This window comes from Melozone crissalis, unplaced genomic scaffold (assembly GCF_028551555.1).
Source record: "Melozone crissalis strain CALT ecotype California unplaced genomic scaffold, PUWL_Pcris_2 ptg000056l_1, whole genome shotgun sequence".
Taxonomy (NCBI): Eukaryota; Metazoa; Chordata; class Aves; order Passeriformes; family Passerellidae; genus Melozone; species Melozone crissalis.
The window spans coordinates 9,443,438-9,470,652 of record NW_026535834.1 but is presented as its reverse complement, the minus strand read 5'-3'; the positions used below and the strand labels follow the sequence as shown (position 1 = coordinate 9,470,652).

General features: G+C 42.2%; 1 protein-coding gene across 1 annotated transcript in view; it reads right to left on the bottom strand.

Moving 5' to 3' along the window:
• MAP4K5 (mitogen-activated protein kinase kinase kinase kinase 5) overlaps positions 1–27,215 on the bottom strand; it is a 64,693-nt gene that overhangs the window by 6,787 nt on the left and 30,691 nt on the right. Inside the window, 25 exon segments of the mRNA XM_054286920.1 lie at positions 1,079–1,182; positions 2,482–2,540; positions 2,659–2,773; positions 2,859–2,861; positions 3,843–3,903; positions 5,176–5,255; positions 5,378–5,462; positions 6,118–6,159; positions 6,261–6,358; positions 7,094–7,123; positions 7,126–7,303; positions 7,843–7,885; positions 11,139–11,200; positions 11,604–11,662; positions 12,301–12,379; positions 12,531–12,647; positions 13,606–13,687; positions 14,185–14,247; positions 15,508–15,639; positions 17,482–17,554; positions 19,512–19,554; positions 19,643–19,690; positions 20,144–20,199; positions 21,148–21,212; positions 22,396–22,486. Coding sequence (XP_054142895.1) covers positions 1,079–1,182; positions 2,482–2,540; positions 2,659–2,773; positions 2,859–2,861; positions 3,843–3,903; positions 5,176–5,255; positions 5,378–5,462; positions 6,118–6,159; positions 6,261–6,358; positions 7,094–7,123; positions 7,126–7,303; positions 7,843–7,885; positions 11,139–11,200; positions 11,604–11,662; positions 12,301–12,379; positions 12,531–12,647; positions 13,606–13,687; positions 14,185–14,247; positions 15,508–15,639; positions 17,482–17,554; positions 19,512–19,554; positions 19,643–19,690; positions 20,144–20,199; positions 21,148–21,212; positions 22,396–22,486 — 1,868 coding nt within the window.

Genomic DNA, 27,215 nt, shown 5'->3' with positions numbered 1-27,215 from the left:
TTAAATATATTTATATATTATATATAATATATAAAATATTTCTTTATAAATATTTTTATATTTAATAAAAATATATATAATATACTATTAGTATATTATATTTATAGCAACTATATTTATATTAATAAAATACATAATAAATATATTTAATAAAATATATTTAAGACATTTATTATATATTATATATATTATATACATTATATATGTAATACATATACTATAGAATAAATTTCTTTAATATATTTTTAAAATATATTTTACATATAATTTTTGTATATTAAATTTTATTTTGGATTATATTATATTATATTACATTACATTATATTTCATTATATTACATTATATTATGAAATATAATCAATTATATATTATAGTATAATATATAATAGATATTATATATTACATATAATATATAATATATAACATACTATATATTATGTATTTATTTGTAAATGGATTTATTTATATTTAAAATGCCTAAAATAGAAAATATATTAATATTAATACTATATTAATATTATATAGTGAAATATACAGAGTATATTTATAAATATACAGAGCATACAAAATATACTCGGTATATAAATATTTATATATATATTTAGAAATATTATTGTATATTACTGCATTACTGTGTATTGCACATTACTGTATTACTGTGTATTACTGAATATTTATAAATGGTATATTTCTACTCTATATACAGAGTAGAAATTTTGTATATATTGTGTATATATATTGTGTATTGTCCATTACTGTATTATTGTGTATTACTGTGTATTTATAAACTGTATATTGCATAAATATGCAGAATTTTCCCTGCTTTTGAAGCTGGGCAGAGGTGAATTGTGGTGTATTACTGCCAGTGCTGGGCTTGATCCAGCACTGAAATAACTTTTATATTACTTAAATCACTTCAGTCACAAGATTTCCTGAGTCAAAATGTGCCCAGCCAGATTTTCAAGTGCTCACAGCCCACAGATGGCACCAGACTGGGGTGTATTTTCCACCCCAAACTCTGCAAAGGTTATTTCACCAACTGCATCATAATTCAACTCCACCAGCAGTGACTGCTTACCTTTATTAACATGAATTTCTGCATTGGCTCATACCACTGGAGCAGGACAATTCCAGACTGCAATGCACCACACAGGTACTTGTGGCCTGTGTAGGGATTTCGTACTACAGAAAATAAAAACAAACAGAAAACAGTCATTTTAAAGCCCTGCAAGTTCAATTCACACTTGGAGAAAAAACCCAAAAACCAACCCTACAGCTATATTTACAAATGAGTTAAGAAACAGCATTATAAAATCATCTCATGGACTTGGAAGGGACTTTAAGCTCATCTTGTTCCCTCAGTTTCCCACTTGCTGCCTTCTGGTCTCCCACTCCAACATCCCCAGTGATTAAATTGTGCCACATTCCAGATAAACTCAATTACAGCTTTAATTAACAACCACTTGCATTCCTGGGGTCCCAGTTCAGAGATGAGAGGGCAGAAAAGCTCAGTGCCCCTCCCTGGGGTTGGAATAAATCCCCAGGCAGGGAAGGTGGGAAACTCCTGGGGGCTCTGACAGCCCATGAAATACAAGAGCCAGGGTTTGGGGTGGATTTTAAACTCAGCTGGACACAGGAGCAGCCTGATTTCAGGAATTAGTTGTAAATGTGGCTGTTGGGGGCACTTTAGATGAGCTGAACAGGCTCTCCAAGTGTGCAGCTTTATATTGATATATATAATATTCATATTTACATCTATATTTATAATATTTCTATTTATATATTGTAATGTATAATATACAAACTTTATATTTATAATTAATATTTATGTTTACAATATTTATATTTTAGGGGTGGAAAGGCACAATTGCAGATGTGGCACTTGGGGATGTGGGTTAGTGCTGGGGCAATGGATGGATGATCTCAGAGGGCTTTTCCAGCCTTGATAATTCCAGGGTTCTGATTTCACACAGCACCAGGGAAAGGAAAGGACAAACCCACAACTTTCCAAGCTTTAACTCTTTCTGTGCCCTTCAAACTGCACTTATAGCTCTGCCTTCCTCTGCCAGAATTTTTATTCCTACTGATCCTTTCCTGGAGGAAAACATTCAAGTTTTCCTCACTAAGGTTTGGACCTGGTGCCTTGAGCCAGGTGACAAAGCAGAAATGCTGTTTGTGGGTGTGCCAGGGCTCTGGGAAGGATTTAACCCCAAAATCCATCCATCCCTGCCCTCTGGCAGTGGGATCCCCCTTGGCCTGGCACTCCCTCCCTTGCCAACAATTTCTCTCCATTTTTCCTGCAGCTCTTTCAGGCACAGAAATGCCCCAATTAGGTAATTTTGGAACATCTCCAGGCTGAACCACCCCAATTCCCTGAGCCTTTTTTCTAAACAAAGAACTCTTACTTTTATTAAAAAGAAATGAGTTTTAGACATGCCATGTCCAGGGGAACAAATGGCAAAGCTGAGTTTGTCTGCTCACCTATACAGCATTTGTGGCATCCTTTTGTGTCAGGGATCTTGGTTGTTAAGGCAAATTTCCTGGAATAATAATCACCAAAAAATGCATCAATAACAGATGGTGGGGCCCTTCACACACCAACACAATCTATGGCTATTTTTACTTATTAATAATTGTCTGTAAGTGAAAGGTTTGTACCTTGGCAATATTTTGTCAGGAAATCTGTGGGTTTGAATATGAGCAGCTAATCCTGTTTTTTTGGCTTGCTCAAACAATGCTATCAAATTATGGGAGTAGAGCTGGAATGTTTTCCCTGCAAGAGAGAAAAGCACAGTTGACATCTCAGCCACTCCTCCACCACAGAACTGTTCAGGAAAATGCAAATATGGAAAAATTACCTTCTACAAACAGGTGTCAAGTAGGTCAAGTCCAGATATGAAGAGAAATAAATCAAGATAAAAATAATAATGAATATAGAGATAAGAGCTTATTTCATTACATTTAGTTTTATGCAAATATTTTTAAAGGCTGTAATTACCAAACAACAATAAATTATAGTAAATAAATAATATATAGTATATAGTATGCAAAATTATAGTAAATATAGTGTATAGTATATAATAGTATATACTATTATACAGTATATAAATAAATAATATATATACTATATAGTATATAAATATAATTTATATTTACATACTATTATATACAATTATATAGTATATAAATAAATAATATGCTCACTATTATATAGTAAATAAATAAATATACTTTTATACTATTATATATTATATAGTATATAAACAATAGAGTATATAAATTTACTATTACATTGTAGATAAATAAATAAAATATTTATATTATAAATTATAAAACTATAGTTATATATTATAATTTATAATACAAATTAAACATATGAATAAATATATAATATTTTATATATATAATTTATATATTTACTTGTATATTTATATATTTAATTTATAATATAATTTAAATATATAGACAATATATTTATATTATAAATTATATTTTTAAATATTTAAGATATTTTCTTATCTATAAACCAATACAGGTGTTATATAAATCCTGCCTGTTCAAAGGCACAGTCCCACCATCAGCCTCCATGGCACAGTGCCTCATTCCTGTCTGGAATGTTCCATTCCAGGAGAGCTGACAGCCCAGGGATCGGGAAACTGCTGGATCAGCAGTACCTGAGAGGCACCTTTTTCTCCTGGAGCCCCTTCAGGCCCTGCCAGGGGCTCTGAGCTCTCCCTGGAGCCTTCTCCTCTCCAGGCTGACCCCACACACTGCATTCAGTCATGGTTTAAATGTTCCTGGTTATTTATAGCTGCAATCATCTCCCCTGTATTGTCACTCACCTGACAGGGACATCAGGGTGTTGTTGATAACGTACAGCCAGGTGCACTTCCGAGGGAATAACTGGAAAAAAGAAAATAATTCAATTAATAGAAACCTACAGAAACTTTTAACTACGATTTTCTCTGTCTGTTCCACCTCTACCACCATTCCTGCAGGGATCCACATCGGAGAAAATCCCATCTTCCTGTTTATTCCCCGTTTTGGATCCTTACTTAGCACAGACAGACCATGGAATATTGGAAAAAGTGCCCAAGGCCAGGCTGGACAGGCTTGGAGCAGCCTGGGACAGTGGGAGGTGTCCCTGCCATGGCAGGGGTGGAACTAGATGGGATTTAAGTCCCCTTCCATCCCAAACCATTCCATGATTCCAGAACACTTTGTCCCATGTGTCACTCCCACGTGCAAAGTAAGAAAATAGGTGTAGGAGAAAGTGTGGAAAGCAAAGATCCAACTGGCTGGACACAAACCCTGAGCATCTCCCAGCAATTTTCTGTTTAACAGAAGAGCTTTGGGTTTATTCAGTGTTTCCACTGAAAAACTACAAATGGAACAAAAAAGATCCTCCTGGCACTGGGAGATTTTAACCTTGGACACACAGGAAGGTGTATGGAAGATGCAACCAGAATTAAAAGTTGGAGAAACACTTCAGAAAGTGCATTTGGAGGGGAGAGATCAGCAAAAGGATAAAAGGAAATGTGGGAACAGTGGTGTGGCAGAAGCCTGTGGGGTTTCAGGTGGTCACAACTGACCTCTGCCAGCTGGGAATGCTCTCAGGGAAAAGGAAACTTTGTTTGAAGTGCACTGAATGTTCTCCCTGCCCACCACTGGCACAGCCAACCCTTCACTGGGAATAAAAAAGCACATGGAAAAGCCCAGAGAGGACTGTCAGATGAAATAATTTAGGACAATACACAGGGAAGGAGATTCCAAGAACATCCTGACTCTGAAACACCAGATTTAAGACCATGACTGCAGGAAATGGCTTTGGAAAGGGTTAGAAAGCCCAGGAAAAGCTTCTTGGGGATAACAGCAGCAGCTGAATGAAATGACTGAGGGCTCTGCATGCAAGGAGCTGCCCTGTGCCATCTAGTGGGGATGGCATGGAGGGAGAGGGGCAGGGAACTGTTCTCCAAGGAGATGGAAGATCTGACAAGCAGCAACTAAACAATACAGGTAGGTCAGGGAACAAATAATTTTCAGGTTTTCCTTATTGGCTTTGATGGGAATAATTTAAGCCCCAGAGCCTGGTATGCACCTTCTCCTCCAGTGCCAAAGTTCACACTCCATAACATCCCCAAATCTGTGCTGTGTGCTCAGCCCTCCAGAACTCACCTGTTCCATGGTTGCTTCATGAAGTTCATTCAAATTCAGAGTGTAGATCCCTTCTTCTGTGCCAAAGATGATGTACTGATCTGAAAAATCAGTGCAAAAGGATTATTCCCTTCCCACTTTGGGGAGTTTCAAATGCAAAGCTAAAACAACTTTACAAATTGTTTTCTTTCCCAGCCCATCACCAAACCTAACACAACTTCACCTTTAGTATCTGGATGTATCCATGAAGTCGCACAATTAATCTTCAAAGGACAACCATCAAAGACTTTGGAAAAACAGGCTCCCATCTGAAAGACACCAAAACTGAAACCTGAAACAAATTTAGAGTGTGAAGAGCTGATTTCCTGGCCACTCACACACACCCTGCCTTTCACAGCTTTAAATTTGAATTAATGGACATTCAAAAATGCAGAGAGGGCTTAAAATTTTATCAACAACTTTAGGTACCTACTGGGTAAGAACAATACACACTGGAGGGGTTTAAAATCCACGTGGATGTGGCCCTTGGGGACATGGCTCAGTGCTGGGGAATGGTTGGACTCAGAGATATTAGAGAGCTTTTCCAATCTGAATTATTCTATATTATCTGAATATTTACTATTATTTATTGAATATATAAAAAATATGAATACTGAGTGCTTATAAAATGGCACATGGAGGGAGAACAGGCAAAACCCAGTCATCACTAGAACCTTTTCCCATTTCTGTGCTTCAGCAGGGGCTGCCACTGGAGAGCACAACTGAGGGAGCCAGGGGAGCCTCCAACCCTTCCCATCCAGACTGAACAGTGACAGGAAGGTTTTAAAAAACGGAAACAAATATTATGGATTCAGCACTAGAAAAGGCTGTGAGCTGCAGAAAATCCCCCTCAGTGAGATGGTGCCTTATCCCACCCCAGAGAGAGGAGGTTTCCATAAATCCCAGCGCACACGGATTTCTTACCAGCACCTTCGGAGTCGGAGGCAAACCATTGATTGCTGGTTTCTGTGGGAAGAAAGAAAGAAAAAAAATCATAAAACCCCTCCTGTGCACTGATCAGCTGGAGGACATGACAGTGCCAGCAGCCCCAGAGTCCCAGCACCTACAGGGAAATCTCTCTTCTCCTTTTTCCGCGGCAGCTGAGGGATTTGTCCAGGTCCTTCTGCGTTCTCCTCGATGTGTTTCAGCATCCCATTGCCATTGCCTGAAAGGGAGCCCAGACATGGTTTGCAGCTTATTCACACAGTGAAACAGAAAATCTCCTCCCCTGTGCTGAGCTGGAGTGCAGGAGTGAGCTCTGACATCGCACAGCCACACCTCAGGGAGCTGAACCCCTCCCAGCACTGAGCTGCTCATTTCCCACCATCCAAACAGTCCCTGGGACAAATCTCAGTGAGAATAAAGCTGTGACAAGGTCCCGGCCACACATCCACTGTTGTTCTCCTGTGGCAAGGTCCTCCCCACACATCCATTGTTGTTCTCCTGTGGCAAGGTCCTCCCCACACATCCATTGTTGTTCTCCTGTGGCAAGGTCCTCCCCACACATCCATTGTTGTTCTCCTGTGGCAAGGTCCTCCCCACACATCCACTGTTGTTCTCCTGTGGCAAGGTCCTCCCCACACATCCATTGTTTGTTTCTCTCCTATAACAAGGTCCTCCCCACACATCCATTGTTTGTTTCTCTCCTATAACAAGGTCCTCCCCACACATTCACTGTTTTTCCCTTGCTACTGCAGGCAACCCAGTAATGGCACTGATGGCTGAGTGTCCCTGTTTTGGGGAACATTCCCACCATGGCTCTGACAAGAACCACACATGAAAAAAGGAAAACTTCACCTCATGACCAGCTTGTTTTAAGATATTATCCACAGGGAAGAGCTGCTCTGGAGCAATTCCTTTCCCCAGGTGCCAGGCAGCCCTGGGGCAGGTGAACACTCACCCAGGTCGCTGTATCTGGCTGTGAGCAGTCAGGGCTGCTGATGCTGCTGGTCATCCCCACGGGGCAGGAGTCTGCCTGGGGCCCACAGGCTGGGATGCTCTGTCTCCTGTGGGCTGCTGGGGCTCTGCTCTGGCACTCTGGGAAGTGTTTTATTGTCTGGCATCTGTTGTCATCAGGGAGGTTCTCCTCGGGGTAATTGTTCATCCTTGGCTGCAGGGAACCAGAGAGGGGAAAAGTGAGGAACTGGGAATGGACCTGGGAAGAACAAAGCTCAGGCAAGCTGAATTTCAGTCACACTGCTGCTACATAAAAATGTATCAGCCTTTGAAATGTGTGAGTGATTTTGGGCACCACAATGTAAGAAGGATAAAAAGCTCCCTGGAGAGCAGGGACAGGACCCAGGACAGCTGGAGCTGTGCCAGGGCAGGTTTGGGTTGGATTTCAGGAAAGGTTCCTCCCCCAGAGGGGGCTGGCACTGCCCAGGCTGCCCAGGGAATGGCACAGCCCCAGAGCTCCAGGAGCTGCCAGGCATGCCCAGGGTGGGATTTTGGGGGTCTGGCAGAGCCAGGAGCTGCCCTGGATGATCCCTGGGGGTCCCTCCCAGCCCAGGAGACCGGTGGTTCCACGAAAATAAAACATCTGACAGCAGAATCATTTCAGAGCTTCCTCTCTGATGGAGTATCAGAGGCAGAATGCAGAACCAGAGGCCATCCCAGCCTGGCTCAATCCTTGAATCCCACATTTCTCACCTTGGGGGGCAGTGGGGGTGGCCCAGCTCGCTTTAGTGTTGATCTGCAATGACAAGAGCAGCAGCTGTGTGAGTTAAAGCAAAGCCAGAACTCCTTGAGGACTGGAAATCAGATGACCAGAGGCACAGAAAGGCAGAGCAGAGCTTTGCACACACAGGGTTAAACCAGAAATGCAGGAGCAGGGCAGAAGCTCATTAATCTCGTTAGAAGTGCTGGTTTTTAATGAACTCCTGTTCTTTCATAAATACCAATGTTACAGAGCAATCTGTGGGGAAGGAGATTTGAAGCCTGTAAATCAATTCAGGGACTGGATCTCAGCCTGGAGGGACTTCAGAGAAGGGCCTGGAGTGCCAGGACAAGGGGGGATGGTTTTCAGCTGGAAAAGGGTGGATTTATGTGAGATATGGAGAAGAAAATCTTCCCTGTGAGGGTGGGTGGGCCCTGGCACAGGGTGCCCAGAGAATCCCTGGCAGTGCCCAAGGCCAGGCTGGGACAGTGGAAGGTGTCCCTGCCATGGCAGGGGTGGAACAAGATGATTTTAATGTCCCTCCAGCCAAACCATTCTGGGATTCTGGGATTCCAGTTTGCAGCCTTGCTTTGGGATCACCTGAGCTGTGCAGGATCATCCTGTCCCAGCCAGGCCTTGCTCACGGTGGATTCATCACCATAAAATCAGCTTTTAGGTGTCAGGCACAGCACAGGGACTGAGATAACTCAGGAAGGGGAGCAGGGGAGGAAGCAGAGCTTTGGGATTTTCCTGAGGATCAGGGAAGGAGCCAAGAGAGCAGCCAGCCCTCACTGGAGAGGGGCAAAGCCTCCTGCAGCATTTGAGGGCAGAGGTTTTGGAGCAGAGCAAGGAAGGAGATGCACTCACTCTTCAACATCTTCACTCCCATCTCCAAATTTTGTGAGCAGTCCCCTAAGGCAGAATGTTTACAGAATTAAGAGCTCAGCTCTGAGGTCGACACGTGCAGCTCAACCCATCCCTGATGTCACTGAGTTTCACAACAAGCATCTCCCAGCCCTTTCCAAAACAAATAATTCTCTCTGCACTAAATTCTACTCTCTAAGGTCCTTCCCTTCTTCTTATCCCCTAAAAATCACTGGATTCTCTTCCACACCATCAGCTTTCACTTCCCTACCTGGCATTTCAAATATTGTTGAAATGTTTAACAAGAGTTCAATATAAAAAGAGAAAAAAGGAACAGAGGAAGTTACTGGGAGACAAATGGAGAAAAGCCTTTAAAGGGAAGTTTCCTTATTTATACATACACACAAAAGACCCAGACTGTTTCCCACTACAGTGAGAATTTTTGTTTTAAAGCCACTCCAGGGACAACAAAAAAAGAGAAATTGTGACTAGAAGATCAAAGCAGCACTGAAAATATAACCTTGAAGAAAAAAAACCCTGATAAAATTTTGCAAAATGGCAATTTTCAAGCTGTGTCTTTAAAGGGAAATGACCAGGAAAACCCAGCCAAAGTTGGATTAATGTGAAATATCCCTGCAAGTCAAATCTGAGGGAAAGCAGCAGAGAGCTGCCAACAGGAATTACTAAAAAATTTAAAGGAGAAAAAGTTGTTTTGTTTTCTTTCTGCAAGGTTTTTGTTGCCCAGAGCAGCTGTGGCTGCCCCTGGATCCTGGCAGTGCCCAAGGCCAGGCTGGACAGGGCTTGGAGCACCTTGGAACAATGGAAGGTGTCCCTGCCATGGCAGGGGTGGAACTGGATGGGTTTTAAGGTCCCTTCTAACCCAGACCTTTCTGGGATTCTATGAAAACCATCAATAAAAAACCACCTCCATAATGCAGGACATTTTTACTAAATTAATTTTAAAATGGAAGGAACCAGATCAGTCACCAGGTACCCATTCTGCTCTTCCCCTTTCCAGCCAAATAAATCCTCAAAGATACCCCTCAGCATCCACCCTGACAAAAGGCAAAGGGATGAAAAGCAAGGACCCCCAGCACACATCCCTGATCTCTGTGCACATCCCAGGGATTACTCACAACTGCTGGACACAGGAGTTATGCATTTCCTGTTTATCTCTCCAGCTGGAAGTGGTTTCCAAGCGAGCAGCACGGATCCCCCAGCCAGGCCTGCTGTCCCTGCCCTCCTTCCCAATGACTCTGTACCTGTTTATTGATTTACAGCCCTGGGAATGTCTGCTGCAGCTGCAGCACAGCCACAGGAACAGGATCACACCCCTGAGGCCCTGTGCCAGGAGGAGCTTCCCTGACTCCCTCCCTGCTCCTGGACCCCACAGACTGCAGCTGGCTGCAGAAATTCCAGCAAGGCTTCAATCCACAGCTCAGCAGGGTCACACAAACAAAGCAGGGCACAGGGCAGAGCCAGAGCCCCCCAAAGTTCAGCCCCAGAGCCCCCAGCCTCCTGCTCCAAGGAGGCTGGGGGCAGGAAAACCAGGATGCTGAGAAAGGCTGAAATGCTGGCAGTGTCCCCCAGCTTTCCAGGGCTGTAATGTCAGCTGACAGCTTATGCAAGGCTTTTATCTGCAGCAAAAAAAGCCAGAGAAATTCACTGTCTGCTGCTGAGCTCCAAATAAAGATGGGAAACAGGCTCTTTGAGCTGAGCAATGGTTTGAGCCCAGATATCATCTCTGCCTCCATCTGAACCTCCACACAGCTGCCTGCAAATCCTTTAAAGGCAGAATTCACTTTTTTGTAGGTACACACCTAAAACAATTCAGTCCTAACTTGGAGAATTGTGCTCCTGCGCCTCAGGCCTGCTTTATCCCAGGGAAAGCAGCTACAAACAAATCTTTCCCTAAAACATTTCACCCCAAACCCCTCCATGGCTGGGTTAGAAATCCCCCAGAGCAGGAGCAGTGGGGCAGTGTTACTGAGCTTGGTACAAATCAACATTCAGAACTGGTTTCCCCTTCCCTTTCTCGAGTTCAGGCCTTGTCACAGGATGTCACAACCACAGCCACAGCTCAGAAGAGAAGTGTGAGGCCAGGGCAGGATCCTGAACCAGCTCTGCTGCAGGAAACCCACTGTGGCTGTGTTATGTCACTGTCCTGGCTGTGCATTTACACTTCACTTCCACCTACAAACTTCAAACAAGCTACTGGTGCTGCTTAAAGGGGATTAAAAGTCACTCTGCAAGAGAGCTGACCAAGCCCCTGCAGAAGGAGGGCTGCACACTGGGTAACAGCTCCTTCATTTATCAATATTAAAGCGGATCAGGGCTTATGGTTTGATTTTTTTAAACATATCTCATTTTTCTTTCAGTTTCATAATAAGTCACAGAAATAAAAACTGGTTTTATCTGTACTTACTTGTTGCCTCCATCAACAAAAGGATTCCAATGTGAAGCAAAGTCACTGCCAGCTGCCACAACCTGAAGATGCAGAAATTGTCATTTTATTTCCCCCCTGTCAAACTAAATTATCTTAAATCACCTTATCCACAACACACAAAGAGGCCTGAGGGATTCCCCAGCCCTGCAGGCCAATCCACAAGCAGAAAAATCAAATTCCAAAGAGAGATAACATCCTATAATCTATAAATTCATATATTCTTCTTAGAGTTAAAAGCAGCACCTGGAAATGTGTAATGTCCAGATGAAGCAGCAAAAAGTAACAGGAAAATAAAAACTGATGGTGAAAAATCCAGTAAGGATCATTTAGGGAACTTTAAAAACATTTTTCCAGTAAGCTGCTAAGGGTTGTACCACAAAATATTGAAGACATTGTGATTTTAATAAATAAAACTTATTTTATTTATACCAAACTTGTCCTTACCATTTCATCCCGAGCTTCTGTTTCTTTCCGTAGAGGGGGCTCAAACTGCAGCTTATCAACTAAAAATACAATAATTTCATAATTAATACACACAATCTTGCACTGAGATCCTTTCAGGGCTCACTACAGTGAAAAGCAGGCAGGAACACATGGAAATCTTGTGTGCACAACTCTGAATTTGCCTCTCAAAGGAGCAGCACTTCACTATCAGCCTCATTCTCTGAGTGCTTGAATTTGCAAATACGAAACCCACAAGAAAGGCCAAAAGCAAATACCAAGTCACAGAAAGGTAACTATTTAACCACTTGTCACAGTGAAATGCATGTGAAAGAGGAGAAAAAAGCTCTTCAAGAGCAAATTTCCCAGAGTGTGATGGAGCTGCCACTATTGGTGCTACCAAAGGCTTTTAATCAAACCTGCAGATAAAACCATTTCTACCCTCAGCATTTCAGCTCAGATCTATCAGAATAAATAAACTAAAGAGTAAAAGTAAATAAATAAACTAAGTAACTAAGTAATTAGGTAAATAAACTACTATCAGAGTAATTTATTAATGTTAATTTTAGTTTTGAGTAATTATCGTTGAAGATTCACATGCTGCTTCTCCAGGGCTTGCTTCCCAAGTGGAGAGAGATTTTTGGGCAGTGACCCCAGAGGCAAAGCACCCCCAGAAAGGGGAAAGCAGAGCAGAACTCACAGTTGATCTCTGATGCTGTCCTCTCTGCTCGGACGTTCCTGTTGGTGGAGCGGATGGTGTGGCGGATGACGGAGTGGGGCTGCAGGGATGGAGGGCAGCACAGGTGAGGGAAATCCAACAAGAACAGGAGCAGCTGCTGTTTGAGCTTCAATTTTAAATTCCCAAAGCAAAGCAGGCCATTTAAAGTGCCAGTTTTAACAAAAGGCAGAGAACAAAAATGATGTTCTCACCTCAAAATCGTCATCGTCCACTTCGCCGTAGTGCGCGTGGTTCTCGGGGTTGTTCACTTTGTCCAACAGCTCAACGGCCAAGGACCTGGAGAGACCAGGCTGCCCCACAAAGCTGTGCTGTAACCACAGCAAAGAGCACAAAAAAGAAGTTTTAACTGCAATTAATAGAGAACTTTCAGTAATAAACATTCAGTAGTCATGTCACAGACAACTTTTAGGAAAAATCCTTTCCTTAGGATTTTTCCTCCTGAGAAGCTGAGAGACCTCAAGAACAAAATGTAAACAGTGATTACCTGCTGCTATAAAATGCAACAAGGAGATCTCTGACTAGTCTCATGCAGTTGTTTCTAATTAATGGCCAATCACAGTCAGCTGGCTTAGACTCTGTGCGAGCCACAAGCCTCTGTTATTCATTCCTTCTTTTTCTATTCTTAGCCAGCCTTCTGATGAAATCCTTTCTTCTATTCTTTTAGTTTATTTTTAATACAATATATACCATAAAATAATAAATCAAACCTCCTGAAACATGGAGTCAGATCCTCATCTCTTCCCTCATCCTCAGAGTCACAGAGTTACTGACTGTTTTTGTGCTTTCACTGTTATTTTAGTGACTCCTCAATGCTGGATTTTCTAAGAACATCAATGTGCAAATGCCACACTCTGGGGCACTTGCAAATTAAATTTGAGTCAAACAAATAATTACACTTGAACTTCCTTTTTTTACAGCAGTAGTTCAGAGCTTGGGAAAGCACAGATACACCAAGAGCTGCTGAAATTTTTGGGAGTCAGGAAACTTCTGCACAGCTCCAAGGCTGAGGCAGCCTCTTGCAGGAAGGCCAAGGTTGAGAACATGAAGCCAATTTCTGTAATTGGCCAAAATTTGTATAAAACTGTGCAAAAACACTACACAAAATCCACTTGCTAACAGTTGATCAACGTCTTTTTCCTTCAGATTTCACCACCTGAGTAATAAGGTTTAAAAAAATTGGTTTCCCTTTGGTTTCCTCCAGATCTGTTCCTCATTTTGAAGCTAAAGATCCCTTGCTGAGGTCACCAAAGGTCCCAAGTCACTTACAGAGAGAAGTCTGTCTGCTGTTGGTCTCTTCTTTGGATTTTTTGTAAGTGCTATTTTGACAAAATTATGGAATGTTGCTGACCTTGAAGAAAAAGAGGGTTTATGTTGAATTTTTCAAGGTAATATTGATTTTAAGACAGTTGCTAAGCACATTACAAAAGGGTGTGATAAAGCAGAATATTGTACAGGTATCTCACCTCAGGTTTGAAAAATTACATTCCCAAGTTAACAAAATAAGGACAAAACCCCATTTGATTCATGAATCTTGCATGGAAAACATTTTGGTAGAGAAAACAAACCAAGAATGGCACCAGGAATTTCTCCCAGGGTAAAGAAACCAGGAAGGGATTAAACCATTCCCTGTCCCAACAACAGGGGCAAGTGCTCCATGACAGGAATCAAGGGGAAAGAATAAAGATTTTTCTTCTAGAACATACAAAGCATCAAAGAAAGGTCTCTTCTTCAAAAATAACAAATATTTGTGCCCTTTATCTATAAAATCTTAGAATGGTTTGGGTTGGATCTTAAGGATCATGAAATTCCAATAAAATATGGATCAAAGGAAGGAGCACCACCTACCATTTTGCTTTTTCCTTTAGCTTTGGTGGTTGAAAATTACTTTTTGACATTAAAAACAGAGCCCTAAAGGGAAAGAGAGAATAATGATATAAGGTGATAAAAATATAATTAATTTCACTCTAAAATCAAAATACTTTAACACTTTATGGTGAGAATCATATTGGTGCAACTGGATTGGAGTTTGCACTGGGATAAAGGAGAGATACAGGGAATCTGTTGATTTTATCTTTAAATAAAGTATTTTTAGTGCCATAATGCTGTTAAATATCAGGGTATGGCTTCTCTAGTGGTTTCCTATCAGCAGTAAATCTGTCACTGTTCTTCATCAGATTCCTGATTCTGGAATCCCAGAATGGTTTGGGTTGGAAGGGACCTTAAATCCCATTTCATTCCAACATCCTGCCTTGAGCAGGGACACCTTCCACTAGGCCAGGTGCCACCAAAAATGTAACAACTTCAAGATTTTGCTTCCAATTTCCATTCTGTCTTAGGCTGGCAATGTAGGTGTGTGTTCTATCCCCACCTGTCAGAGCTGGGGCAGTTCTCTGCTGTCCTTGGGGCAGTTTTTTCTTTCTCTCTCCCCCAGCCAACCCTCCCTGCAGGAGATCTCTGCTGTCCACGGCCACTGAGTGTCCCTGCAGGGCTGATCCCATCCCAGCATCCCATGGGGAGATGCTCCGCCCAGGGGAGGAGCCAAGCATTCCTCCCTGGATCCAGTCTGAGCCTGGCACAGCAGCCTTTGCCCCCTGCATGGCCAGAGGAGCAGCTTTCTGCTGCCCCGCATGGCCAGAGGGAGCCCAGGCCCATCTGCAGCAGCCCTGGAGCTGCAGAGGAAAACTCCCCCCTTGTGCAGGATCCCTGCTGCAGCAGAGCCACAGCTGGCACTGCAGGAGGGCTGAGCCCCCCTGGGATGGGGCTGGGACACCCCCTGACACACAGGGGGCAGGGCATGGTCTGGCTCTGGCAGGGGTTTGTTTTCTGTTTTTGTACTATTGCATTTGTATTTTTAATTTTCCTAGTATTTTTAATTTTCCTACTCCCATATCTTTGCCTGAGAGCCCTTAATTTCAAAATTATAATAATTCAGAGGGAGGGGTTTTACATTTTCCATTTCAGGGGAGGCTCCTGCCCTCCTTAGCAGACCCCTGGCTTTCCAAACCAAGACACATCAAAAATGCAAGAGATTTCAGCAGACTGATGCCTTAAAGACAGACATGGAAACATTGAAGGAATCTCAGTCTGGGTTTCCCCTCCTGAGCTCCAGAGAAGCTCCAGCTGGGACTCAGGGAGGTGCAGGGGGCAGGGCAGCCCCAGGGCACCAACCTCATGGGGTGCAGGTCGAACATGGGCGGCTGCAGCTCGGCCAGCTCGATGGCAGTGATGCCCACGGCCCAGATGTCGCACAGCTGGTTGTACCCCCCGTTCTTCTCCACCGCCGCCACCTCGGGGGCCATCCTGCAAAACCAACACCTCCCTCAGGGCCTGCTCCAAGGAGAACCACACACTGGGCGTGTACATTCAAAATATACATGAAATATTACTAAAATAAAATTAAACGAAAAAGAAGTTTTATTTTCTAAAATAACATAAAATAAAATATTAATTAAATTAAATTAACTTCGCAGAATCACTGGGTTGGGAGAGACCTTCAGGATCATTGAGTCCAACCCAGCCCCAACAGCTCAACTCAGCCCTGGCACCCAGTGCCACATCCAGGCTTTGTTAAGCACACCCAGGGATGGGGACTGCACCACCTCCCCAGCAGCCATTCCAGAACTTTGTCACCCTTTCTGGAAAAAACTTTTTCTAATATCCAATCTGTATTTCCATATATATACATATAAAAAAAAATACACATATTTTTATGTGTAATTACTGGATGTCTGTGACAGTGATTTATAATTTAAAATATCTCATATTCCCCCACCAAGAAAGAAAAAAGGGGGGGTGGGGTAAAATGAACAGAAGGAATATGTCTAACGGGGTGAGTTAAAGATTTGATGTTTAGATTGGGTTTAAATAAATATTAATTAAAATAATATCAAGTTAATATTAATTATATTCATATATAATAATACACAATACGCAATATATAATATAATGGATTTTATATTAATATATACTATTAATTTATATTAATATTACTTAATATTAATTAGTATTAATATTTATTTAAATTAATACTTTAAAAGTTTTTATTAACATATACATAAAATATTACACACTAATTTATACCTATACACCTGTATTTTATACTATAAATATACTATTTATATACTATTTATATATAGTATATATATATACTATATACTATAAATATACTATTTATAATACTATAATATTCTATTTATAACCTATACACTTTTAAAGCTTTTATTAATGTGTACATAAATCATTACTCACTAATTTAAGCTATACACTCATGATGATTCAATTTGTCTCAACATTATTCTAAAAAGTATGTATTTCAGAGGTTTGGATTTGTTGGGTATTTTTTTCCTAAAGCTCTGGAAATACCTTGGATCTAAGGACAATTTAAGCTATACAATTATAATGATTCAATTTGTTTCAATACTATTCTACAAAGTTTGTATTTCAGGGGTTTGAATTTGTTTTTTTTTTTCCTAAAGCTCTGGAAATATCTTGGATCTAAGGACAATTAATGTACCTTTTCCACAGTGGGTATAATCTTTTTAAATATCTGAGCACAAAAAAAATGTGCTGAATAGAACATCATAAAAACAAACAAAAATACAGCAAAAATGTCACAATAAAGAGCAAGGTGGGGACACAAATACTCAAAAGCTGCTTATGGATTTCTATAAGCATCTTAGGCGGGGGATGCAATTGGATCACCTCTGGACACATTATTTGCATATGATTATTTGCACATGATTATTTGCATATTAAATGCTGCCTCGTGCAGACATTAATCAGTAGGGATAATTAAAAGATAGTCTGGAAATCTGGTTTCCTTTCTGCACATAAATCACTTTTCATCACTGTGTTTTAGTCACTAAAAATGTAAGGCTGAGAAACTAAATAACCATTGGTATCCCCCAAAAAGGGAGAATAATCTGCAAAAATAAATGTGGGAGAAACAACAACCCTGCTCAAATTGAAGCAGCTTTTGTTACAGCAACAAATCAGTGCTTCCCAGATTTTTACCCTGTGGGCATTTTACTTGGAAGAAAGGGAATTTATTCAATTTCTACAGACGTGTGTGTGTGTGTTTGAGGATTTTTTGGCATAAATACAGCTCAGCTTTGCAGCACAGCAAGCAAAGTGGTTTCTTACCAGTAAGGGGTGCCAATAAAGGATTTCCTCTTTGCAATAGTGGCTGTTATTTTTGCTGCTACCCCAAAGTCAGCTGGAAAATAAAATCAAACCATCAGAGCCTCAGAAACCACAGCTGAAGACCCCAATCTTACAGTGTGATAAGAAAGAACAATCATGTGTCTCATGCAAATTAAAAATTCATTAGGGAAACAGCTGAAGATTGATAATAGGATCACTAATGTGTTCAAAGACAGGACTTCAAATCAAAGAGTTTTCTTTCTACACACAGTTCCTCTCTTAGATCATTTTTTCCACCTCACAATACATCCACCAGAATTTTTGGATGTTCAATTTAAGAGGAAAAACAGCATCATGCCTTGGAAAAGGCACTTTTGGTGTGTTGTTTATGGAGGAACTGATGGGGCAGCTGCTCCCTGCCCTGGACACTCTGTCCAGGGGCCAGTTATCCCTTGTCCCCAGAAACCCCAAACATCAGGTGGCCCTGCAGAGCCAAAAACCATTTAAATCCATTTTATCTGGATTGATTGGTGGCATGAAAGAGGGAGAATAACTTGGGGAAATGCAAGCAGGCAAAAGGAGGTTCCCCTGTGTATGCCAAGGTTAAAGCAGGGACTGCAAGCTCCTCTCAGTGTTGGGGTTTTACTCAAATTTTTCAGGTTTTCCTCAAATTTTTCAGGTTTTACTCAATTTTTTCCTTTTTAAAAGCTCTCCTTTGCCAACATTCCTGCTTCCAAAGCTCTCCTTTGCCAACACAGCATTCCTGCTTCCTCACAGGAGGCTGGAGGTTGAACTAAGGCACAGCTGCCCTGAATCCAGGGATGGTGACATCCATGGGATGGCGACATCCATGGTAAGGATGGTGACACCTATGGGATGGTGGCATCCATGGGATGGTGACATCCATGGGATGGTGGCATCCATGGGATGGCGACATCCATGGCATGGTGGCATCCATGGGATGGTGACACCTATGGGGTGGTGACATCCATGAGATGGTGGCATCCATGGGATGGTGACATCCATGGGATGATGGCATCTATGGGATGGTGGCATCCATGGGATGGTGACATCCATGGCATGGTGGCATCCCATGGTAGGGATGTTGACACCTATGGGATGGTGACACCCATGGTAGGGATGGTGATATCCATGGGATGATGGGGATGGTGGCATCCATGGGATGGTGGCATCTATGGGATGGTGACATCCATGGGATGGTGACATCCATGGGATGGTGACACCAATGGGATGGTGACACCGATGGGATGGTGGCATCCATGGGATGGTGACACCGATGGGATGGTGACACCGATGGGATGGTGGCATCCATGGGATGGTGACATCCATGGGATGGTGACACCGATGGGATGGTGACATCCATGGGATGGTGGCATCCATGGGATGGTGACACCGATGGGATGGTGACATCCATGGGATGGTGACACCGATGGGATGGTGGCATCCATGGGATGGTGACATCCATGGGATGGTGACACCGATGGGATGGTGACACCGATGGGATGGTGGCATCCATGGGATGGTGACACCCCATGGCAGCTTCTCCCTGCAGACCTGGGAGTTTCCTCTCCTCCACCTTTGTGGAATTGCCCAACACCACACCCAGAGCCAGGAGCAGATCCCACTTTTGCAGAGGCTGCCCCAAAAAGAGGATCCTGAAAGGCTCTGAGGGATAAAAACTGACATCCAGGCAGTGCCAGCCTGGCAAATTCCAAGGAAATCTGGGATTTTAAAGGCTCAGTGGTTGAATAATGAAATTATCTACAATTTATTGATAAAATACAGAATTTCTCATCTCCTCCACAGCCTACCATGGATACACACTTTGTCATCACCTTCCAGCACCATCTATTGCCCCAAATAATCATGGAATCATTTATTTGGGAAAAACCTTTAAATGATGGAGTCCAGCCCTCCCCCAGCACTGCCCATGTCCCCAGGTGCCACCTCCACGTGGCTCCATAAATGAAATTAAATCAAATCCACATCACAGAACTCAGGAAACTCACCCAATTTTACATCTCCATGGTCTGTTAGGAGAATGTTTGCACCCTAAAACAAAATAAATTCAGAATCTTTATCAGGAATATTTTCCCTGCATTTGGAGCTGTAAGATAAATTTCTCAGGGTTCCAAGTTACCTTTATATCTCTGTGCATTTTGCCCTTCATGTGTAAATAAGCAAGACCCTGGAAATAAAAGACACAATGAATTATTCTGCCATTTGTTAACATCCCACAAAGCCAATTCTGTTTAAAAAATTTAATTTTCTCAATCTGTTTGATTTGGAAATGGAGACATTTGAGATTTGCAGATAAGAGAAGCTTCTTCTTGCATTTCTTTGCTATCAGCAAAGAAATGAAAGAGAATTTTATTTATCTGGCTGCTGTATTTTACCCCCACACATCATTAAATTTACCACCACAGGGTGGGCAGGCAGTTCAAAATTTAGGCAAATATTTGCACTATATCACACTAGAATTTCTTGGTAATTTTTATTTATTTATATTATGGAAAATGAACAGGTTACCCCTGGTTAATTGGTGTCTGCTTGATTCCCAACAGAAATTGCACCAATTTTCTGTGCCTGCTTTATTTCCAAGGAATAAACACTTTATTGTGCACCTGCGCACGTACAGTACCTGTAGAGTTTCTCTGCACACATAAGCAATTTGCAGCTCTGACAGAGGTCCCGTTACTGGAAATAAAGATTCAAAAATTAACTTTACACACAGAGCACATAAATAACACTGAGAAGCAGCCAAAGAGGGGTTTGGCCATGCCAAAGTTAAAGGCTGGTTTTGCATGATCTGCATTGTGCACTGAGCTGAAAAGAGGGGTTTGTTTGCTTGTTTTACAGAAAGGCTTTCTGTGAAAAAACCCCAAACAGAAAACAATACCCACAGTGAGAAGAAAACCTGCTTTCACTGCATCTAATTATTATTTTATGAGTGATTTTGTAGCACTCTGCTGTTATCAGGAAACTAAAAGTGACATCTGCTAATATTTTAATATTAGAAATTGGAATGTTTCATATCAGGGGCTTGGAATTGTTTTAAATTGTTTTAATTCTTTTAAAATTGTTTTTAATTGGGGTTTTTTGGTACTAAGTAGCTGAAAAATAAAGCAGAAAGAGCTCAGGCATCCAAAAACTCAGTGTTATCATTCAAAGGCACAGCAAGTCCCCAGCTGTTTTTCCAACAACTCCAATAAATTATTCTACAGCATCAACAACTCCAGATGAAACTTCAGGAAGGAAAATAATACAGAAGTGAGATGGTATTTCACAGGGGGAGGAATAAAAGTCGTTTTTCCTTTTAAAGATCAAATTTGGAGATTTCCCAGTGAAAACTCCTTCCTCACCCCATGCACAGTGTCCATATCCAACTGTTCTGCCATAAAATGTCAAATATTAAATGTCAAATATTATGTCAATATTAAAATGTCAATATTATAAATATTAAAAATGCTGCTCACCATATCTGGAAAGTGCTCTCAAAATCTACTGACTGTAGCTAAAAAGCACTTGCTGCCCCCCAAAAGCCCCCACATCCAGTGCCAACTGTTCCCTGCAGGTTTATTATTTATTTCTCTTTTTGCAGAAAGGTTCCCAAAGTAAAAAAAGTGAAAATAATTGGCCAAGTACCGTGGTAGATGTCCTGGAGGGATCCCCCACCACAGTATTCCATGCATATCCACAGCTTCTCACGGCTGCAAAGCAGAATTCAAACACAGGCATCAGAAGCTGACTGATCTGGATGCAGAACTTCATAATTTAAATTATTTTCTATTATTCTTTACCACTCTCTGTTAAAAATACACATTCTGATACATGACCAGCAGTTACACTGTTATTAATCCAAATTCTCCTGTTATGAATATAAATTCTCATGTTATCAATAAAAAAATATTGACATTAAAATATAAAAATATAATTTTCACCAATCAAAACATAAGTGTTATGCCAAAGTCTCTGAGAAATATTTAAACATTATTAAACATAAAAAGTGGTGCTTTAACTCTACAATAAAACACCTGAGATTTATCTGCTATCAGCAAAATTACATTAAACATCACATTAAACTCAGTGTTTCAATCTTAAATTGAAATTATCTCATTATACCTAAAAAACTCTTCTAAATTCAGAATTAGAAATTAGAAATTTAGTTCCAATTGAGTCCATTTGGGCTGCAGGGATTATTTAAACGCAGCCCTCCAAAAAAAGTTGAAGTCTCACAGAAAAAAGACCAAGCAGGCAAATGCAGATTTACATTCCCACAGAGCCAACTGATAAATGGCAGAGTTGCACAGAAATGGAGACTATTCCCTGATTTCCTGTATAATATTTAATGTAGAAATATAAATTTATAAAATTTATTGTATAATATTTAATATTTTCCTGTATAGTATCTAATGGAAGGTGCAGGGAGCTGACACCACCCTGGTTCTGCCTCTGTTACACCAGAACTGTGAGAAATGTTATTTCCAGCAGCTCAGATTTTTAACTCCCCTGCCATGGTTTCATAGCCCAGACAACTATAATTAAATAAAATATCCAAAGGCAATTCTGCTCTAGAGAAATAATGAGCTGCTCTTATATTAGAACTGATAAATGTGTGAGTAGGACTGGATATGTTGCAAGAGTCTCCAAGGGAAATGTTTCTTTCTGTTCCTAGTGATAAAAATATTCCAGCCTTTTGGCCAGCAGAGAAAAAAAATATTAGTCACTTTTGGTTTTTAAAGCCAATTGGGTTGGCTTTAAAAAAAAACAACAAAAAAACCAAGGGCAATTCAACCTCTGGAGGAAGATTTAATGAGGATACAGGACTAAACCAGACTGGGATTGTTTTAGGAGAGAACCAGCAGGAATATTGAAATAAAAACTGGGATTTACCTGAGATAACTCCCAAAATAGGCGACTATGTTGCAATGTTTGCATTCCTTAACCATATATATCTCCTGCTGGATCAGGGAGAAGTCATCTCCTGAAAAACAGGAAGCAGCCAGGGTTACATGAGGAACGTTCAGAGAGCTCTGGAGGGATGCACAGAATTTGGGGAAACATTCCCAGGTCGGGATCCCAGCCCTTCCCCACAGCTGGATTCCCTGTGCTCAGCTTTGCTCAGGTGCTGGGTCTGGATTCTTTTTCCCACCTCTGTCAAGGTCAGGACTGAAGGCACTCGAGATGATGCTTCAGGCTCAGGCTCAGATGTTTGATAGTTCTTATCTCTGTCACAGTCTCACAGACCCTGAGTTCTGCAGCACTTCACTCCAACAAACTAAAAATGGAGCCTCATCTCTCTCTCTACAAGGCTTTTAAAGGATAAACTGCCCAATTAAGAAATGACACCTCAATTATTCTCATTTTTAACCCAATAACCAACCACCCATGGCTGCAATGGGGACTTTTTTATCCAATTACACAAAACCACCCAAACCCATGGAGAGAAGAAGGTGAAGAAGGTGAAAAAAAAAACCAGCCACCCTAAAACCTCCATCTTGCTTTGTATATACTTCTGTATTCTAAAACCCCAAACTCCAAGTTTCTCACCCTGTGATATCACACACTCCTATCCAAACCCCACACCCACAATCCCAGTTCTGTCATTCCATTCTGGAAGCTTCTCCAGGGCCTCAGGTCAGTGCAGTGTTCTCCTGGGGGTCAGAGCCTGGCAGCACAGAAAGCCCAAAACTCTCAGGATCCAGGGTTCCAACAGGTTTCCATCTGTCCCTGGGGTGTTGCTCCATCTGGAGAGGCCCAGGAAGCACCAGGAGATGGAAAAGTGGTGATGGAAAGCCCAGGGAAGGAGCGAAGCTGGGAGGTGAGTTAATGGAGATGGGAGATGGGGAGCAGAGTTATTGGGCTAAAAGTGAAAATAATTCAGGTGTCATTTCTTACTTGGACAGTTTATCCTTAAAAGGCCTTGTAGAGAGAGACAGTGTTCTACTAACAGAGTACAAAATGGCTGCCTCTCTCTCTCTCTCTCTCTCTCTCTCTCTCTAAGGCCTTTTAAGGATAAACTGTCCAATTAAGAAATGACACCTCAATTATTTTCACTTTTAATCCAGTAACAACCACCCATGGCTGCAATGGGGACTTTTTATCCAATTACACAAAACCACCCAAACCCATGGAGAAGAAGGTGAAGAAGAAGGAGCCTCAACCCTTAGACCTCCATCTTGCTTTGTATATATTTCTATATTCTAAAACCCCAAACTCTGGGTTTCCCACCCTGTGATATCACACACTTCTATCCAAACCCCGCACCCACAATCCCAGTTCTGTCATTCCATTCTGGAAGCTTCTCCACAGCCTCAGGTCAGTGCAGTGTTCTCTTGGACAGCACAGAAAGTCTGGAATTCTCAGCATCCAGAGCTCCAACAGTGAGGCACAGATACTTTTTGAAGACCATGAGAGCAGGGCTGGCACAGATATTTCTTGAAGACCACCAGAGCTGGTGGCCTGAGGGTGATCCATGAGTTCAGAGAGCTCCAGGAAAGCAGCACAAGGATCGAGGGAGGGATGGAGTAAATTCAAAATTTACTTTCCAAGCTTTGCTTCCATCCAGCTGCTCCCAGCACAAGGCTCCCAACAGGAGTGAGGATTGCTGAACTGCAGAGCCTGGAAGGAGTGGAGCCCACGTTCCCCAGGCTGGTTGTGAGGAATATTTCATTCCCAAGGGACCTGGATGGAGCATATGAGCCTGCACACCCACTCAGCTGACTCAGAGCTCAGGAGGGGAGGTTGGGTGGTTGTGCACATTTGCACATCCTAAATATATTTTTTTTGGTGAAAAAAAAAAGTATCTACTAAAAAATCCATTATGAGCAGGGCATGTTCTGCCACTTTAACACAAAAGGATAATTGTTTATAAATTTAAAAAGCAATAATTTCAGAGATGCAAATTCTGTTTGTATTTATACAAATAATAAATCCCCTTAAGAGAATTTCCAAGCAGAGGATGCTCTCCTCAGAATCCTGCACTCAAACCCTGCAGCTCTTTCATTATTTTATATATTATTAACTTTTTTCATCCTGTGACATGGAAGGACAAAGGGGAATGGCTTTAAACTGAAGAAAGGGATATTTAGATGGGATATGAGGAAGAAATTCCCAGCAGTGAGGGTGGGCAGGCCCTGGCGCAGGGTGCCCAGAGCAGCTGTGGCTGCCCCTGGAGCCCTGGCAGTGCCCAAGGCCAGGCTGGACAGGGCTGGGAGCAGCCTGGGATAGTGGAAGGGGTGGAATGGGATGAGCTTTAATGTCCCTTGCAACCCAAATTATTCTGGGATGTTTACTTTTGTTTCAAGTTTCCCCAGTAAAATTCCCTCCTATATTAAAGTCAGGGATGTCCAAGCCAGCAAACATGAAGAGCTCTCTCCTGCTCCCTTTAATTTAGATGATTTTGACAAGTCCAAGAGGACTCAAGCACTGATGTAAATTGAATTCTTCATGTGTTTATTTAAGTAGCAGCACAGCTAATATTTTTAATAACCTCTTTTAAAACAGATGTTTATATTTGCTGAGCTGTGAGGCAGCTTCCCTGAGAACAGTGTCACTGGCAAAAGAAGAACCAGTGTGTTATAAAGGAAATTATCACAACCTTTATGTCTCAGGGACTGCCAGGCTTTCATTTCAGAAAATAACTACAAAATACAAAGGAAAAAGGGAACCAACTCCCAGGAATCCACCTCTGACTGATTTAAGTAAATCCTCAAGGGCTTCTTTTTGTTGAATTATGTGAAGAAACACTTCACTGGGGCAGGAAAACAGTAGTAGAGAAGTTTCAAATGTCAAGAGGCTTTTTATAAACATCAGTAGTATTTTTTTAACCAATGAAAAAGAGAAAAGGCAACACAATTTCCATAAAATTAGCACAGATTTCACACTGGGCTTGGTTTAGGGATTCCTTGCAGCTACAGCTTTGCTTGGATTCACACATCCTGCTGATAAATGATCCCTGTGAGTGAAGATTCCTGAGTTTAGAGAATCTTGGATTGGATTGGGTTGGAAGGACCTTAAATCCCATCCCAGCCCTGCCATGGCAGGGACACCTCCACTGTCCCAGGGTGTCCAAACCCAATGTCCAGCCTGGCCTTGGCACTGCCAGGGATCCTGGGGCAGCCACAGCTGCTCTGGGCATTTTATACCAGGGCCTCCCCACCCTCCAGCCAGGAATTCCTTCCCAAAATCCAACTTAAATCAACCCTCTCCCAGTTTAAAGCCATCCCCCTGTCCTGTCCCTCCATCCCTTGTTTAAAGCCCCTCTCATTATTTTTTATAAGATTCTTTAATTCAAGCTTAACTTTCATGGATTCATTCCTCCTATTTCTCCAGCAAACTTCCTAAAGGAAATCGTTGAATTCTCACAGACAACAACTGGAGAATCTTCAAACTACTCAAGTGTTTTCAAAAAAGCCAGATCTAAACAAGATTGAGAGCAAAATCCTCTCACCCCACACTGAAAAAATTCCATCTTTCTCCACAACCCCTTGTCCATGAGCTCAGAGGATCCAATGCCAAATGCCAGTGGCCTCTTCAGACCAAGGAATCCTTGAAATGTCAGCTGCAGCTTTCAGCACAGCTGAATCCTGACTGCTGGAACCCTGGATGCTGAGAATTCCAGACTTTCTGTGCTGCCAGGCTCTGACCCCCAGGAGAACACTGCACTGACCTGAGGCTGTGGAGAAGCTTCCAGAATGGAATGACAGAACTGGGATTGTGGGTGTGGGGTTTGATTAGAAGTGTGTGATATCACAGGGTGGGAAACTTAGAGTTTGGGGTTTAGAATATAGAAATAGATAAAAAGCAAGATGGAGATTTTAGGGTGAGGCTGCTCCTTCTCCTGCTCCTTCTTCTCCATGGGTTTGGGTGGTTTTGTGTAATTGGATAAAAAGTCCCCATTGCAGCCATGGGTGGTGGTTATTGGGTTAAAAGTGAAAATAACTGAGGTGTCATTTCTTAATTGGACAGTTTATCCTAAAAGGCCTTGTAGAGAGAGAGCTGGGGCTCCATTTTGAGTTTGTTGGAGTGAAGTGCTGCAGAACTCCGGGTCTGTGAGACTGTGACATTGTCCTGGTCTGTAAGACATGTGTGTGCTCTGTCCCCATCTGTCAGAGCTGGGGCAGTTCTCTGCTGTCCTTGGGGCAGTTTTTTCTTTATCTCTCCCCCAGCCAATCCTCCCTCCAGGAGATCTCTGCTGTCCATGGCCACTGAGTGTCCCTGCAGGGCTGATCCCATCCCAGCATCCCATGGGGAGATGCTCCGCCCAGGGGAGGAGCCAAGCATTCCTCCCTGGATCCAATCTGAGCCTGGCACAGCACAGCAGCCTTTGCCCCCTGCATTGCCAGAGGAGCAGCTTTCTGCTGCCCTGCATGGCCAGAGGGAGCCCAGGCCCATCTGCAGCAGCCCTGGAGCTGCAGAGGAAAACTCCCCCCTTGTGCAGGATCCCTGCTGCAGCAGAGCCACAGCTGGCACTGCAGGAGGGCTGAGCCCCCCTGGGATGGGGCTGGGACACCCCCTGACACACAGGGGGCAGGGCATGGTCTGGCTCTGGCAGGGGTTTGTTTTCTGTTTTTGTACTATTGCATTTGTATTTTTAATTTTCCCAATAAAGAACTGTTACTCCTATTCTGCAGGAGGGCTGAGCCACCATTGAATGGCACTGCTGCCACCACCCTGACCCACAGGGGGTCAGGGCCTGTTCTGGCTCTGGC